Source organism: Myodes glareolus, chromosome 25 (assembly GCF_982192425.1).
Source record: "Myodes glareolus chromosome 25, mMyoGla1.1, whole genome shotgun sequence".
NCBI lineage: Eukaryota > Metazoa > Chordata > Mammalia > Rodentia > Cricetidae > Myodes > Myodes glareolus.
Window position 1 is genome coordinate 4,717,931 of NC_142050.1, and position 14,832 is coordinate 4,732,762.

General features: G+C 43.4%; 1 protein-coding gene across 6 annotated transcripts in view; it reads left to right on the top strand.

Annotated features, from left to right (window-relative positions):
* Dync1i1 (dynein cytoplasmic 1 intermediate chain 1) overlaps positions 1–14,832 on the top strand; it is a 311,008-nt gene that overhangs the window by 78,422 nt on the left and 217,754 nt on the right. For all 6 annotated transcript variants that reach the window (XM_085683897.2, XM_085683899.2, XM_085683900.2 and 3 more), the window contains one exon: positions 10,210–10,325. In XM_085683897.2, the coding sequence (XP_085540023.2) occupies positions 10,210–10,325 (116 nt within the window). The remainder of the gene's footprint in view (positions 1–10,209; positions 10,326–14,832) is intronic.

Genomic DNA, 14,832 nt, shown 5'->3' on the forward strand with positions numbered 1-14,832 from the left:
TTCTTCAGTAGCAGCTCCATTTTCAAAAAGGCAGTGTTCCTGTCGCATTTAGTTTCACGAAATTAAATTCATTTGGGGAAGGAAGTGCACTCTGAGAAATTCACTGGCATACTTGGAAGGTTCTAATTACACAGCTTCATGTTACAAAGTGTATGGAACTCACTCAAAGTCACCAAGGAAGGAAAAGGTCATTCCTAAAAATACTTTCTATCATATCTGTAGCAACGTTAGAGTGAACACGGCTCCGAACCATCTGTCCTGTTGTTTTGCATTTCCAGGGTGGCTATGATGATTTTAACTTTTGTCCATCTCAGAAGTCCTAAAAAGTTTTCTTGTGTTGCAAAATCCAAAGCAAATCCTTGGACTGCAGCCATTGACTCTGCCAGTGTTGACTTTTGCTTCCTTTCAGGAAAAATGGGTCAGCTGCCATATTAATATCTCTGCACAGCGAGAAGCAGACCCTGTGGAGATGCAATAAGTGCTTCCTAAAATGATTTTAATGCAAATGCAAAAGATGAAAATTCATTCTTGAATTAATGTGGAAAGGCCAGCTCTCATGCTGCTTCTCTTGGAGGAAACACCTACCCCTCTCAGCACAGACGGTGCCTGTGTGTGTGGCGAGACAACCACAAAGCCAGCTACTTTCCTGGTGTTGTTCCCAGTCCTCACTCTTCCTTTCTGCCAGGGGAGTATCCCATCCCAGCTTAGAAATATGTACAGAAGATGTCACAGATTGTCACCTACTGATGCCAGAGCACAGCATTTAGGAAACAAATATTCTTTGTTATTTGAAAATGATATCTCAATTAATTCTGAGAATTTTATATGACGTATTTTGATCACATTCAGCCCTCAACTTCTCCCAGATCCATGCCTATCTTTCTACCCATTCAACTTTGTTTCTTCTTCGTTGTTGTTGTTGTTTGTAATCCACTGACCCAACTTGTGCTAGAGGAGAGAAGTAATCATCGTCTTACCTAGCTGTGAATCCTGTGGGCTACAGCAGTGATTGGCCTGGCAAGATATATCTGCTGCAGCCACAGCAGCATGAATCTCTTTCTGACTGGTTTCTTGTAACCAGCCACAAGACAGAATCCATACCTGGCACTACCATCCTTGTTATTTTTTAAACCTTTTGTGTTATATGAACCCCTCCTGTTCTTTTTCTATAGTTGCAGTATCTCAGGTGAGCGTCTGTTGGTGACTGTCAATGGCCATATTTTCAGCTTTGTCTTTTTTTAGCTCCATTTTTGCATGTAGAAAATTATTCCCTGTGGAACTTCCATGTCTGTCAGTCATACCACTCATGTGTCTTCTGGCAGAACATGCAGCCTTGAAATGTCACCTGCCCACTTCTCTCCTTCACCCTCCATGTCAAGTTAGCTATTGAAATAACCACCTGTCGTTTCCCAGAGTCCCATTTTCATCACTCTGGGCAAGTCTGAAACCTTTGTAAGATGCTGACCACAAACACAGCCATCATTCTTCTGGTCCCCCCCACACACTTTGCCTCAATGTTCTGCTCCATTCCCTGTTCAATTCTTGAACCTCCCTTCTCCTTCCTCTTTGCTTATGGATCTTTTTTTTTTCTGCCTCTTTCCCCAGACTCACCTTCTAAGACAGTCACTTCCTACACCTGACATCTGGCACCTGATTTTATTTTTCCTGTTTGTTATTATGCTTTAAATACTGCTTTGAAACAGTGAATGTCTTAGTAACTTCCAGTAACTGTTCAATTGTCTATACAAAGTCCAAGTTCTTTAGTGTTTAATAATCTATCCTCAATATGCCTCTCTAGATTCATTTTAAGGTCATTACTCCCAATTCAAAACTTCTGTTCTACAAATTCCACCTTCTGCTATAAAGCGTAAATACAGTTCTTAGATCTTTGTGTACTCAGGACAAGCTGCCTAGAACACGGACCTTTCCTATGTACTTTTGCTTGCCATTTGAAATCTAAACCAGGCCTTCCATTCTCAACAAAGCAAACCCCATTTATCTAAGTCCACAGCAATCTGCCCACCATGCTGTCTTCTCCCACTTAGTGACTATTGTCACTTTAGCTTTTACCATTTTCAGCTTCAAGCTCTCCTTCACTGCTTGATGCATGCATTCCGGTTCTTCTTTCTCATTGTGTTGTGAGGATTTGGCACAGTACCTTGCTCAAACACAGTTTATGGTTGTGATAATGATGCTGGTCAAAGTAGTTCCTTGTCATTCTACTAGGACACTATGCCACCTATGTAAAATGTTAAACAAAGAGGAAAATGTTCCTGTTATCAACCTTACTCTGAGGGTTTATCTATTCAAAATTGTTGACTAGCTTTTCGGAAGATAGCTAGGAAAATCTCTGGCAGCACCCATCTTCAAACGTCAGTCAGATAGGTACATGTGACTAAGCAGACAAAACAATGAGCTACAGTCAACACAGGGCTGACGCTGCCGTTCTCTGTACTGCTCTGACCTTGGCCTTCTTTGGTATCTGGTCAAATGACTCCTTTTCCTGCGAACATTTGTTCGTTGTCTGTATCTTTGTCTTTCAGGCTTCCTTTTGCTCCAGAATTGCCCTGTTACTGCAATGACATCCTCGAGTTTCCAGGACTGTGAACGCCGTGTACTGTCCTCTGATCTCCCGCCCAAACATCTTCCCAGTGAGCAATCTGATTGGTGCGCCACTGGGTTTTGAATCCTCTGACATCCTCACTAGACACCATTGCTGAGGGTCTTTGTGTTTATAACATTTTGAAAGTTTATGAGTGACTCAGGTTTACTTTAATTCTGACTGCTCAGAACCAATATTTCATAAATGTTGACATTAGGAAAGAATACTATGAATGTCAGGCTGGCTGGACATCACAATTTATCATGCCTTATCAGTGATGTCTTAGGAACATCCCAGCATCTGCTTTTCTACACTCAAGTCATCAGTGACACTGAAAAATTGTAACAAAACATGAACCAGGGACAACTTGATATATATCAGCAAGGAATGAATCTGGGCCCCAACCCATACCTTATACAAAGAGTAATACAAATAGATCAAATGCCTTGATATAGCATTCAAACTATAAAACTCAGGAAAGATAGATGCAAATCATCAGAGCCTTGGAATGATCCCTGGTGTTTGCGGCATACAACAAAAGGACAAGGAAAAAATTCAAATACACATTAAATTGAATTGGAATGGAAACTGTTTGCACTTCAAAAAACATCATCAAAAACAAGAAAAACAACTCGCAGAACAAGAGAAAATATTTACAAGTGTGTGTGTGTATATGAGTGTGTGTTTAGAATCTAGTACCTGAATACATATTTTTCTAATTGAACAGAAAAAAATGAATAAAAATTTTGAAGATGTCAAAATGACATACAAATACCTATAAAAGGTGGTGGATACCATCAGCACTGGGAAGTAGCAGTCACACACACATGGATGGTGGACACCATCAGCCACTGGGAAGTAGCAGTCACACTCACTAGAATGGTGGAGACCATCAGCCCCTGGGAAGTGGCAGTCACACTCATGTGGATGGTGGACACCATCAGCCCCTGGGAAGTGGCACTGCACACTAACGAGGATCCCTGGTTAAAAAGCAGATAATAAGAGTTCAGGAGTTTATACAAGTGCTCTACATTGCTAATGAGAATGCAGTGTATAAGGACATTTTGAAAAATCTTGAGTAGGCAGTTACTCAAAAGCTAAACAAAATCTCCACAAGACCCATTCCTAAGTGCCTTCCTATGGGAGATGGCCATACACCCACACGAGAACTTGTGTTTTCATAGAGGCATTATTCCTGTGTGTGTGTGTGTGTGTGTGTACTTCAAAGTTACATCATTTCCACCTTCCCTCTCCTCCCTCCAATCCCTCTGATGTTCCTCCCCTTTCTTCCTCTTGAAATCACAGCCTCATTTTCTTTCATTATTATTGTTTTACACACACATACACACCCTTAAATATGTAAATACAACCTGCTCGGACCTTTGGGTATGACTTGCACGTATGATTTTCATGACTGACTTGGTACTGGATAAGCAATAAGGAATCTCTCCCTGGGGAGGACTCTTTCTCCCAGTTCCAGCATTCCATTCCTTAGTTGTCTGTGGCTCTTTGTCTACAAGCGGGGTGCACTGGGACCTCTCCTCTCCCCATTCCTATGTCTATTGGTATTGTCTTGGTCTTGTTTCGGTATCCGTATTGTTGAGGGTGTAGCTTCCTGTCATTTCTAGGAGATACATTCTCACAGCAGATTTCCTGGTCCTTTGGCTTGTGTAATCTTCTCACTCCCTCTTCTGAGATGTTTGGTGAACCTCAGGCACCGGAATTAAGTTGTAGGTGTATCTGGATAAACATTCCACAACCCACAATCACTTCTTATCTGCTTTTTGACTGGTTGTGGTTTTTTGTGATGATGTTCTATAAAAAAAAACAGAAAGAAAGAAAGGAAAAGAAAAAAAGGAAGAAAAGTTTATTTGACAGGTGGTGAGAGCCACACTTGCCTGTGAGAATAAGGATAAATATTTATAATGCAGTCAGGAAATAATCAGCATTATTTTTAACATCAAGGCAAGGAACAATTCAGATACTGGTGCATGGATTAAAAAGTGTGTGTCCATATAACCATGAAACAAATTATATACTCGTTCATGCTACACTAATAAACCTTGAAAACACAGCTAAATGGGGACAGTGGTTCATGGCAGTCATTTTCCTCTTGAGATCTAGCTAATGGCAGTTCAGTACCTGGGCAGATTGGATTGTGCTCCAGACACTGGGTTGTCTCTCTGCTCTGAATGGTACCAACCAGCCTTCTCAAGCTAGAAGCAGTTTCCACTCTTCATTCGACTTTCCTTTTAGAAGAAAAGATTCAAGATGGATGCAGGGCTTCTTTGCTCAGCCAGTGTCCTCTTCAGTGTTAGGAAGGCCAGGAGAGAAGGACCTTTTGGGAAGACTTAAAGGGATGGAGAGGAAGGTGACCCCTGTGTCACCTTGTGTTTCAAGTCAGCTGTGACAGGTCCAGGGTCCATCAGCCAGTGTCCAGGATGATTTATGACACTCTCGGCTTTTCGTTAGAATACATGCAAGTCACTTGTCCATACTCTGTGTGCTTTATGAGCTAACCACTGTTCATCTTGCACACTCTCCTCCGCCTTTGCACCTGCCCTGCCTCCTGGAGCGTCACAAACTTAAAGTAGAGCTTTCTCTGTTTTGCTGTGGTAATGAGCTATGTGCTCCGGAATTTGGTTACTGATTGCAGAGTTCAAAAGGATCCTGCTCAGACACTGAGGTCTGTCTCTCTTCATTCTGATATTACTGAGACAAGTGAAGCACAGCCTTTAGCAGTCTTTGAAATTCCTAGCGCTGAGGAGTCGAGACCTTGGATTGTCTTCCAAATCACAGATGGCAGCTCCTCACCTCAAGTTTTATGCTATGGATTTGAGGTGGTAACTGTGACATTGCTTTCTTCTGTAAAAATACTTCTTGTGCTGCTGACCTGGATAAGCAGCCCCAGGTCTTCAAGCATTTGTGTTCCCTCTGTGTTTATTAAACACAGCCACAGTTAGTTCATAGAGATGAGGCTTTACTGAGCTTTTTAGGGATGATGAATTATAGTTATATAAAGCCCTATGTAAATTTAGTTTGGCAATTTAAAATTTTAATTAAAACCTCTTATTTTAAAAAATGAATTTCCTAGGTAGCAGTGCGCATGGTGATTTATTAATAATGCAAACACCCAGAACGGAGTCTGTTTAAATCCCAGCTTCTGTCTTCACAAGACTTGTCCTGTGTCCCCTGCTCTTGTCATCCCTCTCCCTTCTGTCCTCATACTGAATTTGTGGCTCGTCTGCGTCTCACTCTGAAGTGAGTGAGCTCCACAGAGCAGAGACGAGGAGAAGATACAAGGGAGCAAGTTCCCCACCAAGTCAGAGATAGTAGGCATGAACAAGGGCATGCCTGGGGCAGTAGCAGCAATGGCTGTCTGCTTGGACTCTAGGGGGCTTGCTATGACGGAGAGGCGGCAAAGAGACTCTAGAAGCAGACTGAGAGCCAGTATGGAATCAATGGCTAAACCAAAAGGAAAAGCAATCATAGAGCATTAATGTGACAGTGGTTTTCCAACTATTTGTTAAATACTTTCCCTCTGAATTGAAAAACAACCTTTGTCACACTTTTAGTTAAAATACAGAAGCAGATACTTAATGTTTATATTTTAAAGCAAAGTACTCTATGCTTTGTCTGGTAGGCATACTAACAAAGTAATTTTGTCATCTGATAGAGTTAGAGAAATATTTTGGACAAACTGAATATTAAAAGATTATACAAACCTATGTGTTCTGGACTTAATGAAGCAAGGACTGGTGACTGGTAAGACCAGCAGTGATGGGACTCCATTTAGACTCAGCAAGAAGTAGGGCTTTGCTGTGAGAGGGCGCCACCTTCTGGCCAGTCTTTCCAGACCCTCTAATGGGGGCATCCATTGTGTGGTTCTTACCTCAGAAACAGGGTCTTTCTGTAGACCCCTTGAACTCCTTTCTCAGGAGTTCTATCTTATAAAAAGAACACAAATGCTTCGACTTGACTGTGTTGGGTCGTGAAAGCCATGCTGCAATAGGTGTGTGGTCATCCGCAGTAGCCCAGGTCAACAGGGCACACTTAGCGAGTACAGGGCCCTTTGGCTTACTGTCAAGCAGAGCTGTGGCCTGCCACTTACAAGCCTGGAGCACATTTATTGGCCTCACTGACCCCTGATTTTTTATCTGTAAAGGAAGAGTAATAGTATGAGATTTTATTCAGGATAAAATAAGATATGTTAAAAAAAAATGTTGAGCATAAGTTCATGACTGCCAGACCAGCAAGCTAAGCACAATGAGTTATTTAATATAAATACCGCTTAATCGATCCGGAGACTGTAGGGAGCTGCGTAACCTACCCAAAATACCCTGAGAAGTAGCAGAAGTGTTTCTTTAGAGTTCTCAGTCCTTTGGGGCAGGTCTACTCCACGGATCGAGAGCCAAGCTGTCAAGCGACCCGTGCCCTGGGAGATTAACATGCCGACAGCTTGGTTTTTGTTTGTTTATGTGTCTTGGGCTGAGCTAGGGCCCTGACCTCCCAAACATAACATCACAGAGAGACTGGTTGAAATGGTTCAGTGATTATTAAAACAAGAAAATATTTTATTTTAGTTAGATAAACTCATTTATTCAAGCTAACTTTCAGAAACTTGGAAATTTCATAGTGATATTTTTAATTAATGCAAAAGCAAACAGAGCAGCCAAACACCATACCATGGTACTCCTACCAAAGTAAATGAATAAATTAGTGAATAGTATAAATACAGTTTGGAATATAATTCTCAAATGGTATTGCCACAGATAAGCAACCCTACGGACTTTTAAAAATCTTCAATTTAAAATATCCATGAATCTGTCTCTCCTGAAGTTTTACAAATTAAACACTATCATAATCAGTTGAAAAGACACACTAAAACCCACGCTGCCTGAGTCAAGGCTTAGTGGCATGCAAGGCTTCCCAAGCTCTCACCTCCTCTAGCCTCACACCCTGGTTCTGGGTCTGGAAGTTCACATCATGGGGCTTGGAAGAGCTGACTGCTTACCTAGGTCTTTCGCTCGTTGTTTGATCGGGTTGATAGGTAACAAAGCGGGCGTAGGAACCCATTTTTCATAGATTTTCTCAAGCTCTACTGCCTCTGTGTTTTGCACAGAACATGATGGAGTATCAGATTGTGAACTAGCTTTCCCATGCCTATGGCCTGCTTCTCGGTGTCTGACAAGACAGGCCTAAGGTACACATCCCATTAGAGAGAAATTCGAAACACTGCCTGCGGGTGTAGTGGTCACTTCATGGTGCCTGAAGATCCCTGGGCCTCATACATATTGATGGAAGGCTAGAACCTGGGTGATTTCTCGTTCCTTGACCTTGGGGTTACAACTGCCCTAGTGGGGCTCAGGAAGACGTGTTAGGTGAACTGCACAGTGGGCTTCACTGTGAGCAGACCTGGTGTGTCCATTCATGTTTCAGTCTTCATTTGCATCGAGAAGAAGCACTCGAGGCAGGAAAATGTTCATCTCGGACCCAAGACAGTTTTAAAATCATACCTTAAGTCTCTTCCTTTCAGACTCTAAGTCTTTCACCTGGCTTGGTGGTTTTTTTGTTTTGTTTTGTTTTGCTTTTTCCCAGGAAATCATGTGTGTGTTCCTTATTCTCTGTAAGGAGCTGTGTAGAACAGCGGGGCCTTTGGTGCATTCTTTTTATTCCGAGCTCCCATTCTGGGCCCAGGTGGATCAGGCCTGTGTGTAATAAGGGTTGTGCTTGGATTTCCTGTGTTGAGCTGCAGATACACCCTGACAGGCTTGCTCCCTAGAACAGCATTTGTCTATGTTTGCTGTGTGTATGCTTAGAGCCCACAGTAACTAGAATCTAAAGAAATTTTGTTTCCTTTGGAGTACACTCTGTGTCATGTTTTTAATACTCATAGTAGTCTAAAGAAGAACAATGAAGCCGCAACCTTCACCTGTAATGGCTGAGCACTGTGGCACACATGCGGTATGTTCTTATTGTTCTTAACTAGAGAGGAGTGTGGAACTAAGGATGATTGTGCCTTTCTCTTCCTTTTTCTCTCTCACATGTGTGTCCAGCTGGCAATTTCAAAAGAGTACACCAGAATATGTCCAATACCACTGCTAACTCTGCGTCCTAAAAATAAAATTCAAGGAACCATTCTACGATGTGTAGATCTAATAATTGTGCACATGCATGTGCATAAAATATACATGGTTTGTGCACAGCAAATACATGGTACCTATGCACTACCAGGAAGAACCACAACAGAAGGCACCGAATGAAGATGAGGATGAGGATGAGGCATCATGGAGGGGCTGAGTGTGGACAAGGTTCACACACAGATAGTGAGTTCAGGGCTGAGTGTGGACAAGGTTCACACACAGATAGTGAGTTCAGGGCTGAGTGTGGACAAGGTTCACACACAGATAGTGAGTTCAGGGCTGAGTGTGTACAAGATACACATATAGATAGTGAGTTCAGGGCTAAGTGTGGACAAGGTTCACACATGGATAGTGAATTCAAGGCTGAGTGTGTACAAGGTTCACTCACAGATAGTGAGTTCAGGACTGAGTGTGGACAAGGTTTACACACGGATAGTGAGTTCAGGGCTGAGTGTGTACAAGGTCCACACATGGATAGTAAGTTCAGGGCTGAGTGTGGACAAGATACACACATGGAGATTGAGTTCAGGGGGTACTGCTTTCCCATGGACAATGATGTTTCCACGCGTGACTATTTTCTGGCTAACTTGGGAGAACCAGATTTTTGGAGTGACTCACAGTCACCATTATGAAGCTTGGTTAGGAAATGGCTTAGCGGAAGCATAGGATCAGGACTTTGGTCAATAATAGCATCTGCTTTCATGAGGTCAATGTGATTTTAAGTCTGGTTCCACCAGGTGTAAATTACAGGTATTTGGGTAGTAGAGTTGAATTCTTCTTCTATAGTGTAGAGAAGATAACATCCAACACTTCTTAAAGATCTCATGGAGACAGATGATATAGTGGGTGTGCAGACATCGGAAAACATTTGAAATGTTACCTAAATATTCAGAAATGATCCCCGCATGTCCACAGTTAGCTTGGGACTCTATTCGTCTGAGCCCTTTGTTCTTTTCATCCATTGTGCTCTCTTATATGCTTCGCAAACACATTTGCTCACACATCGAGCATCCTCCTGGATAAATGAGACCTGTGATCCTCTTGCTTAGAATAGGGTTCTCGCTGTTGCTGCTTTCATAAACAGTGTTACTCCAGCGTGGAATCTACTCGCTGTTCAAACCTGAAAATTCTCCTATCCAAGAAACTAGAATCTACATTGCTAACAAAAACTCCCTGTAAGCCTGTTATCCAAGCATAATCAGAGATGTTCAGAATAGAAGACTCACTCACCTGAGTTGGAGAAGGACTTCAGTTTACAGACAGGAGAGGGGAGGGCCATTGTGAGAGACTTATGTGACGTTACCCAGCCAATAGGGCCATGTTTCCACTCCACGGCCATGCGCCTAACACTGTACTGGGAGGCTGAGGGCATCTAGGTTTGTTTATTTTTGTGTTTCCAGAACTGATGGGTCTTTTGAAATAAAGACATCGCCTTTCTGAGTGTTTGTCCTTTGCTCCTTACAGAAGAAGACTGCACAAGCTGGGCGTGTCAAAGGTCACGCAGGTGGATTTCCTGCCAAGGGAAGTAGTATCCTACTCCAAGGAGACACAGACTCCTCTTGCGACTCATCAGTCTGAAGGTAAACGATGGCTTTTGTTTTCTTTTCATGCTGCGACTGCAGAAATTGTCAGGGAAAAACATTCTTAATGTTGACTTCCCATCCCAAGGGTCTTTCTAGGATGTAAACAGAATGACATCTAGAAAGCCGCAGGTGCAGTTTTCTGAGTCTGGAGGTTCCGCAGAGGGAATCCTTTGCTATTTCTCCAAGAGATCCACGAACCTTTAAGTGTCTAACCTTTGTGTTGTTTCTATGTTTATGTGAGGAGGGTGGAAATCATCAAAGTAGTGAATGGGCACTTTCACAAATGGTGCTAGTAAGAATATATCCATTAGGATCCAGCATTTGGGGAACGGAGAGATGGCTCAAAAGTCAAGAGTGCGTAGTGCTCACACGGGGAGCCAGCACCCAGTTCTGGTGCCTCACAACTGCCCGCAAGTTCAGATCCAGGGCATCCAATGCCCTTTGTGTCCTCTGAAGTATGTGCACACACCCTGTGCACACAAAGACGCACACCCACAAGTAAAAATCAAAATCTTTACAAAAAAAAAACTTCACCATTTGTAGGAGTAGCAAACTAAAAATAGAATATTACTGAGGCATAGATGCTTCCAATCACTTGCATCTATGGTTAATTGTTTGCTCTAATGGTCTAGTTGAATAGACATAAAGGAGAACTTAGCTGACTCACAAAGCCTGAAATCTTGGATCTAATCCTTTACAGAAAACCTTTATGGGCCCTGATTTTCTGGGCAGTTCACAGAACAGCACACCAGTGTTCAGTAAGGGATTTGCTGAGATTTGCATACCAGTTTTTCACTTTGTATTTTCGGGTATGCACAAAAGGGGTGTGCAGTTCCATCCCTACTCATCTACATAGAATGTGCAAGCATTAAAAGTCTATGTGACGACTAACCATACTTTTAACTTTTTGGGATCACACTCTTGATAAAAATGAGCCTCCCTCTGGGCATGTCTGAGGGATTTTCTAGATTTGCTTACTTGAGCTAGGAAGCCCCACTGAATATACGGGCAACCCTCACTCTTCGGTGGACTGCGGTCGTGGACTGAGTTAAAAGGGGACGGGGACCTGAGCAACAGCACTCACACCCCTTTGGTTGCTTGTGCCATCTGCCTCAAGACCCTGCTCCCAAGACCCCTCTGCCGTGACAGACTGCAAATCAAAATAAACCCTCCCTTAAGTGGCTTTTTGTCAGGCATTTTATCATTGTAACAGATTAAGGAACTAATACGGGCAACAATAAGAGAAGTTAAAACTGATAAATCCTAATGCTTCCATGCTGCGGGTAGATTGTTGACCCAGCATGCACCGAGCCCTGGTACAGTTCTCAGCCCGTTGACTGACAAAGGAAAACAAGCACGGTGTACCGGATGAAACCGCATGAGAATCGGAGAGACGTGTGTACAGAAAACAGAGTAGCCCAGTCGCACTGCTGGAGCGAGGAACTTCGCTGATACAGCAGGGCAAAGCATCTTTTTACTTCCTGGGTCACTGGTGTGGGGAAGAGGATGTTAGGATTTGGGGTTCATTCTTGCTGTCCATTAAATATTGAGCAAAACCCTAAGTAATGAAATACATTACTTTCTTATTTGATCTGTAACAGACATAAACCAATGCAGTTTGGTTTGTGCAAGCTACAGAGATGGTCTATTTGGACTATCAACACGTCACGTCACAATTGAAGGAAAATCTTGTTCCTTGAAGTTCAGGCTGCCTACAGACCTCTGTAAGAACTCTCCTAGATAATAGGGCTGTGAACGCAAGCCTTTGACAGTAGGGCCCATCAAGCCCTGTGGTAAAACATCAGAGTTTAGATGCGGACGAGTAGCACCCTCTGGTGGTGAAACTTTAAACAAACCAACCGCCACATAAAGACGCCTGTGTTAACTTGGCAGAAAATACAGCCCTGGAAAACACTTCAGGAGTCCTGTCCTTGGGCCTCCAGACAAGAGCAGGAAGATCATTAAAAAGCAGCCTCACTGCCCAGCCAAAGCATTTGTTTGAGTTAATTTGCTGCCAAAGGCATTTGCAGAGCTATACCCAGAAGTATGTTTATTTAGCCCCAAATTTGACCCATAACATAAAGTGATACAACTGAAATAGGAGAAGGAGTGAATTATTTTTAAGAATGTGTATACTTACGAAATTGAAAATGGTACAGAAATATTTACAAGGGGAGATAAATTCAGGATGAAAAGGCATCAACTCTAAACTTTTAAACTGGAATACATCAAAAGGAAAAGCCCACAGAGTTCATTTTATTACTTTATAGAGAGAGGTTGGGAGCCCTCATTATGCTGTGGTCCAAGCAGCAGGAAGGGAGGAATTTATTTCTTAGCAATTGGCAGAAGTTCCCTCTGTTCTTTTAACAAGACCCATAGAGCTTTCTTGTGGTAATGGTTCAAATTCCACAATACAGACTTGAACCCGAAGCCGGCTACCGGAGCCTATAGGAGCGCCTGACGTTAAAGCAATAGCTGATAAGTAAACGAGAAAACCTTGATTATTGTCATCTCACCACAGATAGTGGACCCTGGATCTTTGGCTGCCTGGCTGTTGAGAATGCCCAGGGCCCGCCTTTCACCTGTAGGTGAGGTGGCAGGAAGGGAACACACACGTGTCTGCAGTGGACAGTCCAATGGGCAGTCTGCAGCCAGGTTTTTCCAAATGGGAGACGTGGGATGGTGCCCACTTTGGTGTTTGAGCCAGTACAATGTTGTAGTAACAAGGTCAGCCTTACAGGGACAGGAATCCCGTGGCGGCTCAATTTGATAGCATAGGGAGGCTCTTGTGTGGGTAACATTTGCAGTTGCTGTGGGTGTAAATCCCATATGAGCCCTTAATTAGCTGTAGTACATAAAGACTGACTGATTGTCTTAACTTATTGTTTGAAGACAGAAAATTAATGAAATGCAAACTAACAACTTCAGAGCATTGATTCTCTGCCTCGACTGGAGTTGTAGTGACTTCACCCTTTTACAGAGACCTTGTACTTAATGAAACACAGGGGAAGTGGCTGGGATTTGCCAGAGTCAGGGCCCCTTTCGCCGACCACATGCTATAGTGAGTACTCTCCTCAGGGGATTAGCTTGTCACATAACGATCTGCTGTGAGAAATTCTCCAAAATGTTTTTAAGCTTGGTAGATTTAGGAATCAGGTCTCCATCAACACAATTCTTTCAAGTAGCCTAGGCCTTTCTCATCTTAGGTCATTAGTCACAGGCAAAGAAGGTTGAGAATGGAGAACTCTGATCAGGAGCAGGCTATCTCTACCCGCAAACATTTTAGAACATATGGTTTTCATTCCCAAGTAGTAAGTAAAGACTATGTATATTTCTCTGCCAAATTGCCTCTGCTTTGCATGTTGTTTCCCTACCTGTCCATGAGGTCCTGGGTTGGCAATGGATCCTATGTGTGCGTATTGCAATGAGTACATGGCTGGTGAGCACCAGGCACCAGGCAACTGAGGGGGACTGACGCCTCCAGACTGCTGCAGAATCCCCAGGTTCCGCATGGCCCCTGGAGCAGTGAGAATGTCTTCATATGTCGGGATGCTGTAGGTCGATCAAACTGGACAGAGGAAGATGTTTCTGCATCCTGTTGGTAGCTTTGAAGGTTCTCTGTACTTCCTTGGCATCTGATAAATGGGAACTCAGGCTTTATCTTGGCCCTTTCCTGCCTTCACTACCCGCCTGTCTCTGATGTCTTGTAGCCAAGACAAATGGCGACTGCTGGACTTTCCCAGGCAGTCCTGAAGGCACGTGATTTTATGCATGTGCCATGCTGTGTTCCCTGACTGGAATGCCACCCCTTCCGTGTGTCTTCCTTCAGGAGTCAGTCCCAGGGTCAATTCCTTGGCAGTCCCATCCTCCTACCATTTCAAAGTCTGGTCCCTCCTTATTACGCTGCGTTGATTGCTTACATGTCTCTCCTAGGCTGAGGTTTCCCTATGAGCAGGACCCGAGTTCTTTACCCACTTTGAGCCTCACACAATGCCTAGTTCAAAAAGCATACTCACTAAACATTCAAACAAGCAAGAAGCACAAGATACCGGAGGTTGAGGAAAGAGAGAACGGAAATCCTTGTGTTTTCTGGGGTAAGGGGCCACCCATGCAAAAGTGCAATGCTTTTGCGATGTTTGACGGAAGTGCCACAGAAGGAAGAGTTGTCTTTCAGTCAGGCTCCTGTTTCTTCTGTCCCTGGGGGCTGTCATTAGGCATTATCTGGTGATTAGGGTGCTGGGAAAGCAGGGGACGGCCTGGCTTGGCCAGGGTAGAGCAAAGCCGCCTGCAAGCTTCACTATGCAGAAACATCTTCAGAGGAGCTCTGGAGCAGGCCCCCACGGAAGGCAGAAGTTTCACTTTTGGATGCCGGAAAAAATATTTTCTCAGTAGGAAAAAAATTTCTACCTCGATTTTCCATCCTTTCCAGGATGCGTTCACTGCAAACTACAGACAAACAAATGGTCGCTGTTTGGGGAGGCAAACAGTCTGGTCTGATACTGCC